We start from the raw sequence: 21899 nt of genomic DNA on the forward strand, positions 1-21899 counted from the left end.
CCCCAAGAACATCAAGCCATTATCAAGGCATATGGGAATATTCAGACCCATTTATTTTTGTGCTTTAATCTTTTTTCCATGCATAGTGTACTCAAACTACAAAGTGGCAATGTGTCTCTAATAAGAACAGTTTAAGGTATCACCATCTACTAAAATTAGTTTATTATATGGTATCAGTGGCAGTCTAAATGCCAGAGTTTCTAGCTTTCCGTAAATAATGACAAACTTTATAGGTACTTTAAGTAAGCTAAAGTTTCACCACTTATTTAAACAGCTTCTTCCATTCACTACAAATTATGTTTCTTTTTCTGCCCAATATGGTTGCCACTTGTTTGGTTGCCACATGTCCCAGTGGATTCTATGGATATATAAACCCTTTTTAGGGGAAAATGATCAAATAATAGTTGGAAAATGATCACATATTAGTTTTAGTATTAATTAACATAAAGGTAATGCAGATTGTAGTTGTTTGTAACAGCCTGTAATAGCTAGAATTAAATTTGTCTAAACATGATAGAGTCACCAGATTAGTCGCCCGCAACAAATCTCCCTGTTCGCAGGTGACTAATCTACCCAAAATGCCATCCCACCGGCGAAAATGTAAATTGCCGGTGGGATGGCATATGCGGCGCCGCGATTTCCCTGAAATTGCGGAAGTTGCCTTGAGAGGCGATTTTCCCCGGTGGGATGGAATTCCGGGGAGATTAGTCGCCCTCGAACAGGGAGATTTGTCGTGGGCGACTAATCTCCCTGTGTGCCAGAGCCCTTAGAAACGCATCAAACACAACAGATTGGGTGGCATTTGTGTACAAAATAGAAAAGAGATGTTTTAAGGCCTGTGCTGCCCTGCTGCCATCTGTAGTGTTAACTGGCAGTTTCTTAAAAGCACCAGCACTGGCACTTGTCAGTCAGTGTTCTGTGCTAGAGTACACTTTTCAGCCTGCAACTGGCTTACTGGCACCATTGCTTGCACTTTCAGTTGATTGCTAATTGACACTTTTAAAGCAGGGTGGGGTGAGCAATAGCATGAAATCAGCCTTGTGTGATGTAGGCCTAAATTAAGTCTTTTGTTTAGATAAAACAGATGTACTTCATAGTAATAATTGGCATGCCAAATAAGTATTTATGGTAATACTATTGCAAAGGTGAACAGCTAGCTTTTCAATAGGCATTTATGTGTGATAGCACCATTACATTGCTATTACTATTTTAATCCAGATTCTGAGCTGTGAAGTTAGATTTTGTCATGGGTCAGGTGTTACTTGTATGGGGCGCCCAAAGGCTTGGTATGGGGAAAGCTGTTGGGCAGCATTCTACTTGACTCCAATTGACTTTATTGTATTGTTATCTTCTAGTTCCAGCCCAAATTGCAAAGATATTTGACAGCACTTTCAATTGACATCTCACACAGTGGTTATCAGATCACATAACTTGCACCTTAGTCGCTGAGCACTGTTCTGCAAGAGGCTTTTGGGGACTTTTTTAGAATTATATTTATTTGGTAAAATCTTGGAACTAAGCAATTTATTTTTCTGCTATTGGAACACATACTGAATATTGTATCATTGTCTGGGCTGTTTCCTGCTTCCTGGGATTCCTTGTTGGCCATGGTATGTATATGCATACATTATACTTCTTACTAAAACTAAAAACCATCATGAAGAAAAAATGTATATATTTTGCTGTTTGGGGTATTTGGCCCCTCATTAAGGCATCTGTGAGTAAAAAATTCATTCTGTTTTTGATTCTGGGGCACATTTATCAAAATCAGAGAAACATTCTTGATTTCTCTCTCTTGACCCGAAAAGTATGAAATCTTGAGTCCTGTTCTCTACAGTTCCTTCTGCCTTGGTTATTTATTATTTCTCACATCAATCTTCTCAAGCGTATATGCCCAAGGAAAGTCTTGGGAAGTTGCATGAGGCTGTCATTTATGTATTGGATAGATATACTAACCTAACTCAAAACATTCTCAAAATATCCACTGAAAGCATTTAGAAAGATACATTTGAAAGCCCTATTAAGTAGGGCCCTTTTTAGCGTTTCCATGAAACAGGCACTATATGTATTTAATGTGTATGTTGGATATATGCACTTATCTGTTGTGCTGCTATAGACATCTTTAGAGCAAGCAAAGCACTACCAAGCCATAATGCTGCCTCCTCCATGCTAACCTGTTGCTTTTAAATACTGAGAATTCATTCTTTTACCTGACTGACAATGTGAAAAAACTCATTGCAACAACTTAAAAATGTTAAAGGATTCATTAACCCACAATCCTTTTCCCATTTTCAATTAGCCCAGTATCCGTGTTTCTTTGCCCAAGTACCTTTTAACCATGTTTTGTTGCCTAACGGTGGATTCCAATTTGCTCCATGACCCTTCAGCCCTGTTTCCTTAAGTCTTTGTGTCAGTGTTCTGTTGTGCAAGCTAGTGACCCCTGTACTTGTCATCAGATCGTGTTGCAGAGTTCTTTAAGGGACCATTGGTTGAAACTCTGTAATTATATTTTTAGGGCTGTTCTTGGTGCTTCAGTGCCTGGAGGATGGCTATGCTCACATTACATTTCACCTCTGTGGATGTAAATGTGGCCAGCAGAAGTTGCTGCTTCTATAACCTACGCCACTGAGTTTAATAAACTTTTGTATAAATATTAAGGGCCAGAGTTTGTGGGTCAGCTTTTATCAGATCATGATATGCAACAGCACAAGACCCTACACATTTTTTTCTTTCACCAGAACTTGCGTAGAATAACTTCTCCATTTATTTTTTTGGTGAATTTCATTTTACACAGCATAATAAATAGGCCCCTTGGTGTATTTCAATGAGTAAAAAAGTCTGTCAGACACTATCAGATTTTATCTCGTCAGATGAAGTAGCAGCATGCTGCGTTTCCTTCGCTCAGGTGTGTCGTGTCACATGCCAAATTTTCATGTAGTGTACACATCAGATTTTTCTATCAGTTCCATTATATTTTGATCCGTGCAACTACATCCGACTTGTAGGATGTGTTCTGTTGATCCGACACCATCAGACAAAATCTCCCATTGAGTTAAGCCCTAAGTAAATACAATATCTACCGTACTTTTAAATAGGTTGTGTTTTAAAATCGAATCCCACTCCTTCAAGTTCCACTCTTGCACATATCTCAGATTTAAACCTCTAAATTGGATTCTAATTCTAATCTCCACAGGTGAGCAGATTACCCTCTGATTAGTTACAGGGGATCTGTAGAGGAGGGACATAGTAATTTACAAATGTTTAAATGAAATAGTTGCATGGCTTGTGCTAATCCTGAAGTCCATTCACATTCCTGCCAAATAAGGATTAGTGCTGTACTTGTTGATTTATTTAGCATTTTACTGTTTGTGTTAGGACAGGAAAAAATAAGATCGGGCCAAGTTTTTCCACACTGTAGTTCCCAGTATACTCAGAAATAAGTCACAGGCTGCAGAACCCTGGTCTAAAAGTTTGTTCTGTTGTGTATTATGTGGTTTTAAGATTGAGTATAAACTGCAAGTGTAAGGAATACATTGACTCCCATGTTGCTATGTTTGTGTTCTGTGACATGCTGTCTGCCTGTACACGTAATTGTTCGGGAATTAGCTATGGTAGGCAGGTATGCAGAGGATCAGGAGCATAAGAGACAGGGACACTGCATGTGGTATCACATTTTTCTCTCAAAAAACATAAGATTATTTGGGGCACATCCCCCCAACATAAACATAATGGTTCGCAGTTTATCAGCAAACGGTTGATCAAACATGGTTATGGTTTGTCCCTTCTTTATGGCTCTCATCTACCAGGGTAACTCTCACACTGTGGAACCTTTTTCTCGGGGCTTCTCAATATCCCCAATGACCTTCACACATCCACAGTGACTCTCAAACTCGTAAACAGTCGGGCTACTCACTCAACCCTGCGGTCTCTCCAGCCTCTGGCACACTTTGGCTAGCCACCAAGCCTTGTCGTTCCGGCATTCACCTTGATCATGGCTCCCTCTGCTCCTTGCAGTGGCACATGGCAAGCCCCTCTTGGTGTTCCTCACACAGTCAGGCAACTGCCCTGTGCCCTGTTCTGAGAGACCTTTTTTTCTTGCTGACCCTTCACTTGGGTATTTAACACTTCTCTGGGTGACTCCTAACTTGGTCATGCTCCCTCTGCTCCTTGCAGTGGCAGGCAGCACCCCCAGCCTCTCTGGGAGTTCCTCACAGTCAGGCAACCTTCCTGCCCTGTGCCCCGTTCTGAGAGTGAACCCCTCTCTTTTGAGTCCCCACTCTCAATCACCAATCACCACTGCTGTGTATTCCCACAGCTCTTTTATTTTCTGCTCACCTGCAGCCTAATCAGGCAGCTCCCTACAGCTGGCCAACTGAAAATACTAAATGGAGTATGGAATGGAGGACCTATCCTACTCACCCTCCATTTATTCCAGGACTTGCTTATCCGCCTTTTCCTATCCGCTTATCTGAAAACAGAATTAGCTGCTGCTAAACCAGGCATTTTCCCTGGTGCTAATTTTATACCGCATTTAAGACTGGTAGAAAATACACCAAACAGTGTGTTTACTGCTTGTATCTCTTGCAGTTCATAGCACATTTATTAAGGGTGGGTTTACCCCACTTATTTACGTGCTTATAGCTGGAAAATGACCTCTTTCTATCATATGATTACATATATACTGCCTCCTAGTGTGCAGAACATGTAAAGGAATATCAGTTGTGTTGTGTTTAAGTGTTGAAGTTCAACATAGTCCAGCATAGTAAAACAACCATTGGTGGCTAATAATACAAGAAATTAGGCCAAGGTACATGCACACAAGTCAAGTGTAATGCAATCAATCCTGTTAATAATTTACTCTGTGATACCTAACTTACTAGAGGATAATCACTATCTTGCTTTTAGGACCCATCCTCTCCTTTAGAAGCTGCAAAACAAAAAAATAATGGGAGGAGTTTAACAAGAAAAAAAAAACAAAAGACACTTTTTCATTTAACCCTTTTGCTGCTGCAGTCTGCAAAGTCACGTTTCAGAATAGTTCAATTTGTAATAGCCTGCACTGATTGTCCCAGTCACCAGTTGGTACCTTCTTAAGGGCTTGCCACCTTAATAAACAATGTTTTTATTGCCTGAAATGCTTGCCAACTAGTATTTCTTAAGCTGCTGCATCATTAATGTTAAATTGGTGATCATTCAAGGAAGGGTGGGGTAAACCCACATACCTGAATCGTGCTCTATTCTCTTCTTTCCTCCATCATTGCCTCTTCTAAAAGGTTCTCATTTTGTTTATTGTTACTCAATAATTGTCAAAAAAAGTTTTTCATTGTGGATTATGTATGTATGTATATCTTTATTTATAAAGTGCTACTTGTGTACGCAGCGCTGTACAGTAGAGTACATTAATACAAACAGGGTGTTAATAAGATAATAGATAAATACAAAGTACAACAATAAATACAGATAGATACAAGATAAATACAGCTGCAATAAGTTAAGAGTCGAGGACACAAGAGGAAGGAGGTCCCTGTCCCGTAGAGCTTACAATCTATATGGGAGGGTAACTTACAGACACAAATAGGCAAATGCAGTATAAGTGCTGTAGGTCACAGTGGGTGACACTACAATATAAGTGCTAGTTCCCAGATCAGGTGCTGGGTGAGTGCTCCAAAAGGTAGTCTTTAAGTTTAGTTTTAAAAAGACTCAGGGAGGATTCTCTCTGGAGGAAATCAGGGAGGGCATTCCAAATGTAAGGGGCAGCAAGGCAGAAAGGTTTAAGGCGGGAAACAGCAGTAGTAGTGGGGGGCGCAACCAAACGATTGCTCTGCGAGGAACGAAGGAGTCGGCCAGGAACGTACGGAGACACAAGGGAAAAGATGTAGTGAGGAGCAGAGGAATGGAGGGCTTTGAAGGTTAGGAGAAGAAGTTTGTAAGATATTCTTTGTTTAATAGGAAGCCACGATAAGGACTTTAGCAGGGGAAGGGCCTGAACTCTCCTGGATGAGAGGAGAATTCTGGCAGCAGTATTTAATATAGACTGTAGGGGGGAAAGATGGGAGTTAGGGAGGCCGCTTAATAGCATTATGGAAAGGAGCCTGTCTGCAACAGGTTGCCAAGAGCAATTAATGTGGTGCACTTGGGGTAATTTATTGGGTCATCAACATTTTTTTTTATCTTGCTACATAAATGTAATTTTGTCAACATATGAATCTGAATCAGGCTAGGTCTGGTGAATCTATGTCTACTGGATAAACTTGTGTTTTACTGATATCTAATATAAGTTTGAATTTTTTTCCACCGTTAGTGAAAGCGAAGGACGAAGGAGAACATTTTCTTCATGTAGCAACGACTCATTAAATGCTAGTGGGTCCTGTCTAATACCACATCGAATATCGTGGCGGCAGCGGATTTTCCTCAGGGTAGCATCTCCAATGACCAACTCTCTATCAGATATGCAGCATAAAGGTATGAGAACAAAGCTGAGCTTTTGAGATCTATCTATCTATCTATCTATATTAGAATATATGTAGAATTCATTTTACTTTCATTAAGAAAACAAGTTTTTGGGTGGAGATCCCATTTTTTATGTTTCAGATTCAGTTAATATATTGGGAACTTCTCTGATTCAAAAGGTGAATTAGTAGGAAATCTCTTGCTCTCTATAAGCTACCATTGAATATTTAGTTAAAATCAATCTCTATTGTTAAGTATGGTACCTGACTCTTAATTTAAAGGTAATTTTATATAAAATTACTTGACTATATGGCCCTGGTTTAAACTTGTATTTATGGGGTTGTATTATTTTATAAGATTACTTTGCTTTCTAAAACCTTGTACTTCTCCAACGCTCCCTAGTTTGTGCATCCATTTCCACTCAGAATGCCTCAGATATGCCTCTTCTCCATACATTATTGGATTAACATAATCTCCTATTAAATTATGATAAATTGCTATTCTTCAGAAACTTGCAAAAAATAAGTGTTTGGGATTTGTTTTTGGTGTTAAAGGGCTAAGAAATGCAATGTAAACCCATCTTATAAATGCTTGTTTATCCAGTCATGTGCTCTTGTACATTCTTCTAAAAAATGTGTACTTGTTGTTATAGCACCAGCACTGTAATATGATGGGTAATTTAAGCACAGTTTGCACAGAAATGCCACAAGTAATAGTAGTTTGTGTTGCTTACTCTTCCCTAAAATGCCAATGGATTTGGCAACATAAGAAATCATGAGGTTTTCCTTTAGATTTTTATTTTATTATATTTTATTATTTTAATCTGATGAAAAAACAACCAGACAAGAATATGTTAGTTTCTTTACGGGTAAAAACAGTTTTACAGTATGTGTATTGTGCCAAAAGAAGGGCAGACATTAGGTGAATAATGCTTGTTGCCAAGCCAGTGATACCTGCCTAATGAATATAAATGAAGCCATCGCTACTGCAAATGAAAGCAGAATGTAACTGCTTTCTATGGTCCCTTCAGTGCACTCAAAGCAAAGTCCTTCTGCTTGCCATGCAGTCTGTGCCATTAATAAACAATTATGCAGGCTGCAGAAATGAGGTAGGAGTAAAACACATTTACCAGGATGTTTACACTTGTAACTCATGTCATTTGTTTACTATTAATAGTTAAACTGTTTCTGCATGTTGGAAATATATGTTTTTAGATAAAATAAAATCCAGCACCTTGACTCCATTTAAACTAGGACAATAAACTGCCAATGAAATGTTATAACCTTAATTTGATTAGTTAAAAAAAACATAAAAGGAACTAAAATACAAAGGGCTCTAATGTCGTAAAAAAGGAGAAGTGTATAGTGTTTCTACAGAGAACACAAACTAGGAAGTCTGAGAAATGAAGTAAGCTAAAGAATTATGTTTCACGTCGGATACAGACATGAGAATGGACTGTAGTACTGTATGTTGTGTGAATTTGAACAGCCAGTTACATATATAGACCAATCATAGACCTGTTTTGTGCTGTATTTCAGGCCAGCTCGATGTGAACGACTTGCTGCCATTATCTCCTCTTCCTCCTGCAATGGAAGAAGACCCTCTAGCTGCTCTTCTTCAGGCAGAAGACTCGGCACTACAATCAGAAGGGAAGCGAAGCTCTGAAGACTTTCAGAACCTGTGGAAGAAAGCAATACATCAGCAGATATTGTTACTACGGATGGAAAAGGAGAATATGAAGCTTGAAGGTGAGCAACAAACTATTCTACAATTTTGGAAGTACCACTAGCTTCTCTAGAACAGTGGTTGTAGCTGTGCATGCTTTTAGTATCATTTTTGACTCTCTACTCACATAGGGTTTAAACACACAGCATTCTGACCATTTGAATATAAAGAGACTGCAGTAGATCTCCGTTACTGCGCCAGTCAAAATGCGATGTGTTTTGCAGGCCTAAGATTGCTTCTGCCCTAAAGTATTTAATGTTAGTGGACAGGCCGATAATATCTATCAGTGTATGTATATATATATATATATATATATATATATATATATATATATATATATATAATTAGTATTTTTTTTCTTTTTATTGTTACTGGTCTTGTCATTGAAATTAAGAAATGCATTCGGGCACTTAAAAACCTTAAAGTTTTATTGCAAATATTAGATGAATTTCTTGTAGTTTTGGTAAGAACATTTAATGTGTAATTTCTATACTTTCTGAAACCAGCTACTTATGTACAGATGTAGATTTGTCATTGTGGACAGCAGTGTTCATGTATAAAGTAACCCTTTGTGTGGGCAATTTTGCTTCAGTGCAGTAACCCATTGCAGCCATTCAGCAATTAGCTTTCATCAGTCTGTAGGCAGCCATCTCTCCCATGTAACTGGAGGAGTCCCAAGCTGGACTTGGATTTCTTACTGTTGGGTGCTGTTCTGATATCTACTAGGAGCTGCTGCCTTGCTACCTTCCCATTGTTTTGCTGATCGGCTGTGGCACCCTGGGAAATAAAGATTATGGCTAGCCCCATGTGAAATTTCAAAATTAAATACCGGTATAAAAAATCTGTTTTTGTTTTTGAAAAATGGATTTCAATGCAGGATTCTGCTGGAGAAGCTCTACCAACTGATGTGTTTTGACAGTATTCCTGTAAGATATTTTCCATCGTCTTGGATGCCTCTTGGATCCACTGATTTCACTACAGAAGTCCCTCAATTTAGGCACAGATAAAATATGCAGTACATAAATAGGGTATGATAAGCACATAGATAACACACATATATCTAGATTGAACATAGATTCTAGAATACTTACTAATGCAATCAGAAACTTGGTACAATGGTATGGATATTAAACCCATTTCAGGAGTACAAATTACATCCTCCTAGACAGTCCCTTGGCTGATTATGAGTAGTAGTCCAGAAGCTGCTGAAAGGCTTCCTGTATAAATCTTATGGATTGGGTGGTTGCAGTAGGCTGGGCAGGGTTTTGTCCATTACCATATGTCTGGAATGAATGGGATGATACAATATTATTTTCACATACCCCTCCTTCACTTTTCTATCTCTGGGTGTTAGAGTGATAAAGTACATTGGATCTACCTTTAATAAACCAAATATTCCATAATTTTCTTATAATGTATTTGCAGAATGTAGAGGCATGCCATTGTATTTATTATAAGGTAAAGCAAAAATGCTCTTCAACTTTGTTACTGTACAATTTATATAATGTTTATTTTGTATTTTGTGCCATCGAGGAGAACTCTGTTCTGATATACTTGGATTTTTCAGAAGGTAAGAGCTGAGATGTGATAAAATAGGGGATATGTGGCTGCCATATTTTAATGTTAAACCTGTACAATAAATTTAGTAGAACAAAGCTTTTTATCACCCAGAGAGAAACACAAACCTTTCTGATCATGCTATATTAGTCTCCTTGTTAAGTAGATTTTTTGATTATATGAAATTGTGGTTTCAGCAAGCAGAGATGAACTGCAATCCCGGAAAGTCAAATTGGACTATGAAGAAGTTGGATTGTGCCAAAAAGAAGTCTTAAATCTTTGGGATAAGAAGTTAAACTGCAGAACAAAGATTCGGTTTGATATGGAAGAGATTTTTGCCACTCTTAAAGAAGGTATATTCCCTTAACTTTTCATTGTTTTGTGATTCTTCTTCAACAGCCAAACCGAAATCATAGCATGCACAGTCCGTGTGTGTGTATGTGTGTTTCCCTATACACTAAACTGTCAGAAATAGAAATAAATGTGACCACAAATATTTATTTTTAATTGGCTACATAGAGTAGTAATGTATCTGATAACATGTATATATACTGTTTCTGCCATGTTATTCTGTTGAATATAGATGGAGCAGACTTTATTTTGACTTTTTAAAAGTGCTGACATGTCTTTTTTCCTATTGAAAACATTGTGTGCTTTGTGACCCAAATGTCAAAAGAAATTCTGCTCCATCTGTAGATGAGACTTATTGCAACTGCTTCCTCTGTCAGATGCAGCGCATAAATAGTAATCGTTCTGTTGGTGATAAACATTTTGTGGCAGAAAGTGAAGTTAGTACACCTCGCCAAATTGCCTCCAGCAACATAAATGTGTGTTTATTTTTTTTAAGACATATGCTTTTTCATGAAATGCGTGTAAATTTCCAAACTTTCTAAAGCAGAACATACACATGTATGGGCCCTCTCTGACCTCCTCCCAGATAGATCTCTGGGTGAAATTAGCCATACAGCTATTAGAAAGGTTTTAAAATCCCATCAGGTTGAGCACACATGAGCCCATTCACGTGGCCCTCGCTTGCATTAGCGCCCATTACGATCTGATTGTTGGCCTGATGGCCAAAGGATCATATCAGCCCGATATGGCCGAGCACATAGGTGGCCAAAGATTAGATCAGGTAAAGTTATGCTCATTTGGTTCATTGTGTTTGCTTTCTTTGTCCACAGAAGCTAAGAAAAGTTGTCAATTCCTCCTTTATCAGTACACTGGCTAGGACTTATACCTAAGGTCAAAAAAGAAATGAACATTGTTAGAGCTAGTAGGTCTTTCGTTACAGAATTAATCACACAGACATGTGCAGCAAAAGATAAAGGGGACATCCTCCAAAAATGTAATTACAACTTTCCAATTTGCATAAAGTAAAAATGTTTTTAAAATTTCTGTCTGTCCCTTTCTATTGCCTGCACTCTGGTTGTGATTTCTGAAGCAGTGTAGAAGAAGCCAGCTTATTAATAGGCCTGGAAGAGAGCTGACTTCTGCTACAGTGTTTCTTAAGAGCCAAAACCAGGAGTGTAAAGTAAGTGTACAGAATGTGAGTTTTTTTTGCCAGTATTATTTTTTATAATGTTATATTTTATACATGCACTAGTGTAGATTCAGTTTCCTAAAAATAACCCACCCAGAATAATGTGAGAATTTCCCTAGAAAATAAGAAACACTGCCAACTCATGTTCATTTTGCCAGTGAGATGTCTATTTATGGACTATGGATGAATTGAATTAACCTGCGCATTATACACCATGTTGGCACAAAACATGCATTTTAATTGTGTCCATTATCCTTGATTTTATTAATGAATGCTCCATCCTGGATTTGTAGAGCATTGACAGTACAAGTATGTTCAGTATAACTTGTGCTGTATCTCTACAGGTGTACCGAAAGGCAAGCGTGGAGAGATATGGCAGTTCCTTTCTGTGCAGTATCGGCTGAGACATCGGCTACCAAGCAAACAGCAACCATCTGATGTTTCATATAATGATCTTCTCAAGCAACTTACAGCTCAGCAGCATGCTATTCTTGTGGATTTAGGTATGTTATGTGGTTTTAGGATCATTTTTCTTATTTATTTGTATGACCATGCTTTGATTACTGGGATTATACTGCAACTTTGTTGCAACTGAAGCAAATTTGATCCAGTTACCAAGGCTTCTAAATTAGTCCAAATTGTTTTGGCATCTGAGTCCTTTAAGAGCTTCAAAAGAGACAGGCCTTAAGTTACAGAGAGTTCAGTATATTGTAAATATATGCGTACTTGTGTATTGTAATATATGTGTAAATAAATGTTACTGTTTTCATCTCTTTCAGGAAGGACCTTCCCCACCCATCCCTACTTCTCTGCCCAGCTGGGAGCAGGACAGTTATCACTGTATAATCTTCTCAAAGCATACTCATTATTAGACAAAGAAGTTGGTTACTGCCAGGGAATAAGCTTTGTGGCCGGTGTACTTCTCCTGCACATGAGTGAACAGCAAGCTTTTGAAATGCTGAAATTTCTCATGTATGATCTTGGCTTCCGCAAGCAGTACCGCCCTGATATGATGTCGCTACAGGTACATGAAATGCCAGTGCTAACCATATCAAATACTATATACACATGCTTTGCATGTTTACACATGTTTTACCACTTGATATTCTCTGATATTTTACATAATAACATTAATATAGTCAACCTAAATTAAAAGCCTACATCATGCATTAAATTCAACCTTTGTCTAATAAATATTTGCCTAAATGTTAGCCAATCAGAGCCAGGCAGAAAAATAAAAACATTTTGAAACCTCTTCAGTTTGCCTCAGAGGGAGGGGGGGGGGGCTTCCCTTGATAGGGAACCCAATGCAAGGATGCCTGCTTGTCAGCCACCTGGCCCACTGGCAGGGCAAGTGTTAAGGCAGCAGAGGTATGTGCATAGCTTGCACTCTCTCTGTTGTGCTATTTTTTCTCTAATTGGCTCATTTTGGAACGGTGCCAATACCTACCTAACCAAGTGGTATACTGAACCATGTGGTGGCACAGTCCTGCAATCAAAAGAACTCACAGCACACCCTGGCCTTTCCAAATACTTCAGCACGGTGCTCAAAGGATCAGCACCCTCCCTTTTGTGCACACAAAGCAAACAAAATGTACAGTGGTTTAGTGGGCACGGTCCTGTAGTCCATTTCCTATCAATGTACATACTATGTTACCAAGACCAACAGACCTGAAAGGAGTCGTTTATGTGGCAAGTAGATTGACTAAACCACACTCTTCAAGGTTTTACTATCAAATTATCAATATATCTGTCCTTAATAAAGCCATACATAATCTTGAAAGTGATCCTTTAACTTCATCACAACAGATGTCGAATTTCCAGGTTTATAATTGCCAGGCTGATTTTGTAATCCCCTTTTAGATATTGGAATTACATACAAAATCAGAATAAATGGCTTGGCTAAAGCTGAACTAAGCTCTCTGAGTACTAAAAGGTGTATTGCATCTGGCCCTGGTACAAAGAAAGAAGCAAGAGGGTTTGCTGTGTTTTAGATCCTAACAGAAACATTTCTTTGTTTTAGATTCAGATGTACCAGCTTTCCCGGCTTCTCCACGACTACCACCGAGATCTTTATAACCACCTGGAGGAGAATGAAATCAACCCAAGCCTCTATGCAGCCCCTTGGTTTCTCACACTTTTCGCTTCACAGTTTCCCTTAGGTTTTGTTGCTAGGGTTTTTGGTAAGAAATCAATTCGATAAGTACATTTGCAGTTAGTTTTTGTGTTTCTTTCTTTTTTTTTTTTTTATTGTTTGGCATATTTCCAGTTAAAAATTTTAAACTGGGCCGTTAAAAAATCTACAGGTTCCAGTTTAGAATTTTGGTTTCTAGGGTGCAACTTACCCTACCAACCAAACAGTGGTTTGAATGACTCAAAGATGATGAGAGGGTCTGAATAGTCGCATAATAAAAACATTTCCTTAGTTTGCATCTCCTTTATAGTTGCTCAACCCCAGCAACCAGGTAGAACAGAAAGGCAAGCGATTCAAGACTACAAACTAAGATGAAAAATCTACACCAGTACCAACATGTTTCAGCATTTAACAGTGTCTCAATCCCTTTTAATGCTGCTAAAAAAAATAGGGGGTAATAGAACAAATATCCATTCTCATGTATTGCTTGGGTTCCAAGATAACAAATTCAAAAGCAGTTTTTGTGGTTTTTTAGCTCCCATAATGTTGCGCAGTTGTCGTTTAGCTGTACGGATATACTGTTAGTATTGTACTTCGTTGATGTGTTTATTTAACAAATGTACATTGAGTAGATGATTTCTCATTAAGATAGCTGGATTTCTTTCACATCATTGTTAATTCTGAAACATAATTTTATTTTTTCCCCAGATATCATTTTTTTACAAGGGACTGAAGTCATTTTCAAAGTGGCTCTTTGCTTGCTCAGTAATAGCGAAGCACTTATTATGGCCCGGGACAGCTTTGAGAGTATTGTGGATTTCCTGAAGAGCATGATACCAGAAATGACAAATGAAACCATGGAAAAAATTATTACACAGGTAATCCAGTTTGGGGCCAGAACCAATAGATTGCACATGGCTTAGTTAGTCCGATTCCCTTCAGAATAGGTCTTAATACTAAGTTACTGTTCAGGATACTCATGAAGTACTGTAATGTAAAGGCAATTATTTAGAAAGCCTTCCATAGCAGTTTTAGGATTCCTTAAAATGTGTTTTATAAATGGCTGTTTTTTTTGGTGACTACTAGATATACAATGCAGGTTCCCTCTGCATATTTCTACTGCCTGTTATTGTTTTGATCTGTACTTTCCATCAGTATGAATGTTGCCTTGACTTTAAAAAGCATTATACATCACCAATTTAAGAATATGACTTAAGAACTGATGCAATTTATTACTGAACCCATAGATACAGAAAATCCAGCAGTGTCAGGCTATTTTTCATATAAACGTTAAAAACAAAGAAAGACGCCATGGGTAGAAGTCCTTAATGCCAGCAAATTGCTTTCACTTGTTGTGTGCAAGAACATGCCTACAATTTACAGTTATTAGTCCAGAGTGGTGACTTATCTCTCAAACCAAGTCCTGCTGCGGGTGTTATTTTCCCCTGAAGTGTGTTTGCTGGCCCTAGTGGATGAGCTAGCCCCCTTAATTAAAATCATATCTCTGGTGAGATTATCTACTATTCTATGCAGAAAAGTTAATGGCAGTAAGATCTGCACTAGAAACTGATAGACAGGAATTGCTTAAGAGAAATAGGAAAAGTGATATGAATTTCAGAGAAAGAAAAGAGGCTAGCCCAGTGATGCTTATAACTAAGTATAGTAGACAGTTTGACCAGATTAAACAGATTATAGGAAAGTATCTACCGGTGTTGTATGCTGACCAAGCCCTTAAAAGAATTCTCAATTCAGGTTTCCGGATGGTAGCGAGAAAGGCTCCCACTTTGGGTTCTATTTTAGCTCCTAGTTTGTATGTGCGGGGTGATCAAAGAACCACTTGGTTATAAAGTAAAGGGATGTATAGGTGCGGTGCAAGGAAATGTATGACGTGCACAGCAGTACATGTCTCGAATTTTTTTGTATGTAGTGTAACTAATAAGCGCTATGATATAAGGAGCTATATAAACTGCAATACTAAGTCAGTTGTATACCTGCTTACCTGCACGAGGTGTTTAAAGCAATATGTTGGCTGTACCACCAGGCCACTAAAGGAGAGGGCTAGAGAACATTTAAACTTAATAAAATCAAGAAGTGAAACTACAACAGTCTCCAGGCACTTTAGTGAGTACAGTAATGGTAATGTAGGGTATGTGAGACTGCAGGGAATTGAAAAGGTGACCGCAGGACCTAGAGGGGGCGATATACAATCAAAACTGTTAAGGGCAGAAGTGAAGTGGATTTATAAACTGTGCACAAGGCAACCTCAAGGGCTGAATTTAACATTTGATATAAGCTGTTACTTTTAAAAGCAGTTCATAGTTTGATTAATTTGCTGCAACAATGTGTTTATCTAAAGGATTGTAACTGTCATTATAATGTTATGTGGTTTCTTTTTTTCCTGAAAAATTCAGGATATAAAACTGTGTGAACAATTAACTACTTAACAGGCACATCTAATTAGTTCTTGGAATATGTATATGTTTGTAACGGATGCCATTGGACATGGTAATTTTATGGGTGGGATTATGGGTATATATTTCCTATGTGTAAGAAATGGAGAGAGGTCTCTGAGGAAGTGCGCTGTCACGAAACACGTAAGACCTCAAGCTGTGTTTTTTAGATGTGCAAATAAAGGTTGATCGATTTTAATATCACCTGTAGCGGCTTTTTTATGCTGACCTGGAGTGCACTGCCAATGTGTGAACTTTTGTGACAAGATCTGCTTGTTTGGCAAGGTTGCTGAGGTAGCCGATGTGCGCCTCATCCCAACAGGATTTTTAAACCTGCCTGATCAACATATCAACCAGATATTGTGTAGGCCCAGCTGAGGGCCCCATACACAGGCTGATAAACTGCCAACTCAAGCCATCAGCAGCTCTTATCGGCCTATTTATGGCCACTTTAAGTGGATATGTCCACAATCTCCCATGGTAAAACAATGGGTAAAATGAGTTAATGACAGCCTCTAGGCGATAAAACTGACATATCTTGCCAGGCACTACCCTCAAAAGTTTGACACAAATGGCTAATTCAATATATTTATGGTAAGGTACGTCTCTGTTATCATACTATGATGTTACCATTCAAGTCTGATCAACACTATGCAATGCATGACATAGACATTTTTTTGTCACAAGACCTGTAGGACACTGTTCTAGCAATGCCTAATTGTACTTGTATTGTTTATAAAATGTAAATATAAAAACAAAACAATAAAAAGCAAAGAGATTAAAATTGGGTTTGCTTGTAGGTTTTTGAGATGGACATTTCAAAGCAACTCCATGCTTATGAGGTTGAGTACCATGTCATAAATGATGAGATGCTGGAGGCTTCCATTCCTTCTGATGACAATGAGTCCTTCCACAAGTTGGAAAAATCCAATAATCAGCTTAAGAGACAGAACATGGATTTACTGGAAAAACTTCAGGTGGGGCAGAGAAAGACCAATGTAACAAAACATGTGCTGTTTCTTTTGTTTAGTAGTATACTGTACTTATGTGATTCCATTTATTTAACACACTCATTTATTTAACAGTCAAGCCTAATTAATTAAGGAATAGAGAATGTTTTATAGTGCTTGGTATGAATATTGGAGCTAAGAACACTGAATTTCTACACATATTTAAAGCAAATGTTTTGAGTCTGGCATGCAGTTTAAATAAACCTATTTTGTACTCTTCAGCTCACCTTTGATCCATCATAAGGCTATTACACTGATGCTGTAGGCTCAAGTTGGGCAATTTAGTCTCCTCCCTACCAAAACAGCAGAACATGGCTGTAATGACAACCATGTATAAACCTTATCCTGCATGTACATGTGCATCACACTTTTTGTACCCGCATTGCCCCATTAAGCTCTGGGATTTAGTTTGAAGTGCAAGGTACTAATGAGTCCGTGGTAGCAGTGCCGAAAGATGTGTGTCAGAGCTTTGATAATCATTCCAAATGTATTATTTTAATTTAAATGTATAAAACGCCACCTAGCTTCCCTAATCATATAGAATATTTATTTATACTTTTTACAATCCACATCCTAGGTCCTTCCTTGTACACCTGTTGATCAATTAACTATGTACCAATTTCTTTCTTTTTAAATGTTCAATGAAATTCTTTGGATTCACATTCAGCAGTATATAATGTGTCTCTTCCAAAAAAAACAAAGCAGCCATGATATGTGCATCTGTCAGAAATTGCTGCAAACCCCCCCCCCCCCCCCCATCCTTTTAAAATGAGTGGTGTATACAGAGAGAGACAAGTGGGGCTGACAAACCGTGAGTTTTGCTATTTATCCTGCTGCAGCTGAGGTGTGAGCCTGAAAACACCATGGGTTTTTCTCTCATCTCACAAGTTCTAATGAATTAACTGTTCTGCGTGATCCAAAGTTTGCATATTTCCTGCCTCAATGCTTTCCCATTCGCTCCCTAACAGGTAGCACATACGAAGATTCAGAGCTTGGAATCCAATGTGGAAAATATTTTGTCCAGAGAGAATAAACTGAGAAATGTAGTCCGATCGATGGAAGAGGAAAGATCAGCTTATCAGAATGTGTTTGAGCTCATGAAAAAATATGTGCCGACCAATGTTCTGACAGACTGTGAACTCTTGCTGAAAAATACCACATGTAGTCCTAACAACAGGACCAAGGCTGGAAACAAGCAATAAGCTGTGGCTGTTTGGCTGCGCACCTACTCTGTGTCTTACCAACGAAAAGTTGCAAAATGTTTTTGGAAGGAGGAAAGTGCACAATGCGTGTAGAGCCTTGTGCTTTTACCAAGTGGAGGGGCTTGGGCTGCCACATTAAAGACTGAAGTTAACACTATTGTAATGATCTGCAGTAAGGTGGAAAATGCCTGTTACTTTATTATGCAAAATCCACGGTTTCACAAAAATCTTATTGCACACCAGGCCAGAAGGTGGCATGAGATTTGGTTTTTATCCAAGATGTATAGATATAAAGCCACTGGAATGCACCAAGAGTCAATGTGTGAAGTACATATATTTTTTTCACTCTGCAATGTCATTAACTGTCGTTGTAGAAAAAGTATATAAATGTATTCAAAAATACTTGAAAAAAAAAAAAGTGAATGTAATTTTCCAAAGAACAGCATGTCTCACATTGCTGGTATGACATTTGTATAAATTGTTCATGTTCCTGTCCTTGTATCTACTGTCACTCAGCTAACTTTGTTTTTTAACATGATCACTACATAGTAGGGCGATGGGGTTTACTATCTTGGGTTTTAAGTTGCAATGCAGGCTGGAATGAAAGCAAAGATCTCATCAGTGCAATTCAAAACCTATGTTTATGAATCAGCCTCATTGTTCCTACTTTGGCAAATATAAGTAGAAATGATAATCTCCATATGTTTTACTGTTCACACTGAAGAACAGAGAAGTTTATTTTTCTGAAGAAAACAATTTGATTTACATTCAGAAATCCACATTATTATGAAAGAGAGAACCTACTAGACATCACTGTGCCATATATATATATATATATATAATATATTTCAAAAAGATTACTGCGAGTGCACTCCAGGGTCTTTTCCATAAAAACGATCTTTATTGTAAAATTGCCATCTTATCAACGTTTCGGCTCTGGCCTGGAGCCTTTTTCAAGATACTTGAAAAAGGCTCCAGGCCAGAGCCGAAACGTTGATAAGATGGCAATATTACAATAAAGATCGTTTTTATGGAAAAGACCCTGGAGTGCACTCGCAGTAATCTTTTTGAAATGTGAATGTATCCCTGAGTGGCACCCGGGCAATTTAGCAAGCTGACTGAACTGGTTATCGGAAGTGCGGATCGTGATTTATATATATATACATATATATATATATATATATACATATATATATATATATATATATATATATATATATATGGTTGAACACGAAGAAGTCGCTCTCAAAGAGAAAGGCTGAAGTGTTCAGCCGAAACGTCAGTTCACCATGTAATAAAAAGACTCTTTGTTTTTGCACTTAAGACCTGTGAGAGCGACTTCTTCGTGTTCGACCCTAGTTTTCTATTTTGAAGATTGCACCCAGGCTAACTTAACTCCTTAAACGTGAGTGCCAGTGGTTTTCTACTTTATATATATATATATATATATATATATATATATATATATATATATATATATATGGCTTATAATTCTGTACCTGTTGTCTTTTGTTGTTGTTTTTTTTTTTGTGGACTACCCAGAATGCATTGTTCATTTTGGCCATTATGCTAACAAAAGGCAGCGCTATGTGAAGCAGTAATTAAAACATGGAGGATCAGTGTAAGGGGCTCCCCAGTGACACTGGGAATTTAGGACAGCAGGGTTAGTCATGGTGCATCCCATTAGCAGCAGTAGAACATCAGCAATTTGATTGACGATTAAAAGGACATAACTGCAACAAATAGGCTAAACAAATAAGAATGGAGCAAAAGGTTGGAAAATTTTCACACAAGGTTTGTGCATAAATTATACAAAAATATTTGCAAACATTTGCTCCATTTATATTTGCATTGCCTTCCTTTTGGAATTTTACTACATTCCCTCATGTGCCATAGCCCTTAAAGTTGGCTTGACATCTCTTAAAACCCCTTTACTGCCAACGACATTGTCAGCAGGGGAAGGGACTTACTGCAAACAATGTACTACCTATGTTTCTGGGTATAGGCCACACTACATAAAAATGCATTTCTATGAATCCTTCCCAAAGTGCAATGAAACCCACGAGGTCCCAGACAGGAAAAGGGTTAAATGTTGCTGTTTGCCCCAAGGAAGCAAATTTAGCATTACAATACTCATTTCATTGCACAACCCTAACACAAAATTTCTAATTGAAGTACATTGCAAATAGGCTTCTTTTTAGGTTTACAAGCAGTACATGCAATATTATTTTTAGCCTTTACATCCCCTTTAAAGGGAAAACATCAGAAGTTTCACTTAATATATTTGTAATACTGGCCAATTATTTCATAAAAATACAATCATGTTCTGTTTCTTTCCTTCTGTGTCTTTAAATCACCGTAAATTACCCATCACTGTTTGAATCCATCATTGTCCTGGATTTTTTTTTTAAGTAAACATTAGTATAGGTATGGGACCCCTTATCCAGAAACCAATTATCCAAAAGCTCCAAATTATGGAAAGCCCATCTTCCCTAGAGTCTATTTTAGGCAAATAATTCTGTTTTATTTTGTGTTTTGTTTTTTTGAAATGATTTGTTGTTTTTCTGTAATAATACAGTAGCTTGTACTCTTGAACCCTTGGGTTTATTTCATGTTTAAATTATTTTAGCAGATTTAATGGTGATCCAAATTATGAAAGAGACCCCTTATCTGATAAACTCGAATTCCCATGCTTTCTGGAAATCAGAACCCATACCTGTAATAGGAAAAATAAGCTTTGAGAGGTTGTATACAATTTTTTTTTTTTTTTTTTTTGCAAAGGTAAAAATAATTCATACTACACACCCAGTTACTAGGAGTGACACACAATCAGCGGTCTAGCATTAAAGGAATACTGTCATGGGAAACTGACAGTATTCCAGCAGAATCCTGCATTGAAAAACACAAACAGATTTCTTTATATTTCATTTTGAAATTTCACATGGGGCTAGCCATATTCTTCCCAGGGTGCCACAGTCATGTGACCTGTGTTCTGATAAACATCAGTCACACTTTATTGATATCACCCCCCTCCCAACAGCCAATGAGCAGAACAATGGGAAGAGAGCAAGGTAGCAGCTCCCAGGAGATATCAGAATAGCACTTAAGGGCTCTGGCACACGGGGAGATTAGTCGCCCGTGGAAGTTGGCTTGAGAGGAAACTTCTGCGATTTCACTGAAATCGTGCCACCGGGTATGCCATCCCACCGGCGATTTACATTTTTGCCGGTGGGATGGCATTTCGGGGAGATTAGTCGCCCGCGAACAGGGAGATTTGTCGCGGGCGACTAATCTCCCTGTGTGCCAGAGCCCTAATAGTAAGAAATCCAAGTCCGGCTTGGGACTCTCCCAGTTACATGGGAGTAGGAGAAACAATAGGTTACCTGAAAGCAGTTCTAATGTGTAGTGCTGGCTTCTTCTGAAAGCTCTGACTCAGGCACAATGCACTGAGATGGCTGCCTACACACCAATATTACAACTAAAAAAATAAATTTGTTGATTCAAGAATAAAATTTTAAATAATAGAGTGAATTAAACAGTGTAATCTTAGAAATTAAAAGTACACCATAAAATCATGACAGTACCCCTTTAAGGATATATGGGAAATGGCTGACTGGCAGACGTTTACACCTGCTGGTTAATTAGGTCTTATCAGCCATTCGTTTAACTTAAAGCAGAAGTCCTCTGTTTCTATAGAATAAACTGTAGTATTCTAAGATTTAAGTCAGACACACACTCATATTATCCTATGAAACAAAGTTTCACACAATATTTGGTGTGTGTATGATAGGGGAGACAAGGCAACAATATCGGCAAAGTCCTTGGATATCC

The 21899-nt window shown here is 38.0% G+C and overlaps 1 protein-coding gene across 3 annotated transcripts in view; it reads left to right on the top strand.

Annotated features, from left to right (window-relative positions):
* The window catches only part of tbc1d4 (TBC1 domain family member 4), a 77599-nt gene extending 59036 nt beyond the window's left edge, over positions 1-18563 (top strand). For all 3 annotated transcript variants that reach the window (XM_031897106.1, XM_002931938.5, XM_004911830.4), the window contains 9 exons: positions 6302-6462; positions 7989-8198; positions 9930-10085; positions 11617-11775; positions 12052-12296; positions 13296-13455; positions 14115-14284; positions 16657-16833; positions 17835-18563. In XM_031897106.1, the coding sequence (XP_031752966.1) occupies positions 6302-6462; positions 7989-8198; positions 9930-10085; positions 11617-11775; positions 12052-12296; positions 13296-13455; positions 14115-14284; positions 16657-16833; positions 17835-18068 (1672 nt within the window). In that variant the 3' untranslated portion in view covers positions 18069-18563. The remainder of the gene's footprint in view (positions 1-6301; positions 6463-7988; positions 8199-9929; positions 10086-11616; positions 11776-12051; positions 12297-13295; positions 13456-14114; positions 14285-16656; positions 16834-17834) is intronic.
* The last annotated feature ends 3336 nt before the right edge of the window (positions 18564-21899 follow it).

The sequence above is a fragment of the Xenopus tropicalis genome, chromosome 2 (assembly GCF_000004195.4).
Source record: "Xenopus tropicalis strain Nigerian chromosome 2, UCB_Xtro_10.0, whole genome shotgun sequence".
NCBI lineage: Eukaryota > Metazoa > Chordata > Amphibia > Anura > Pipidae > Xenopus > Xenopus tropicalis.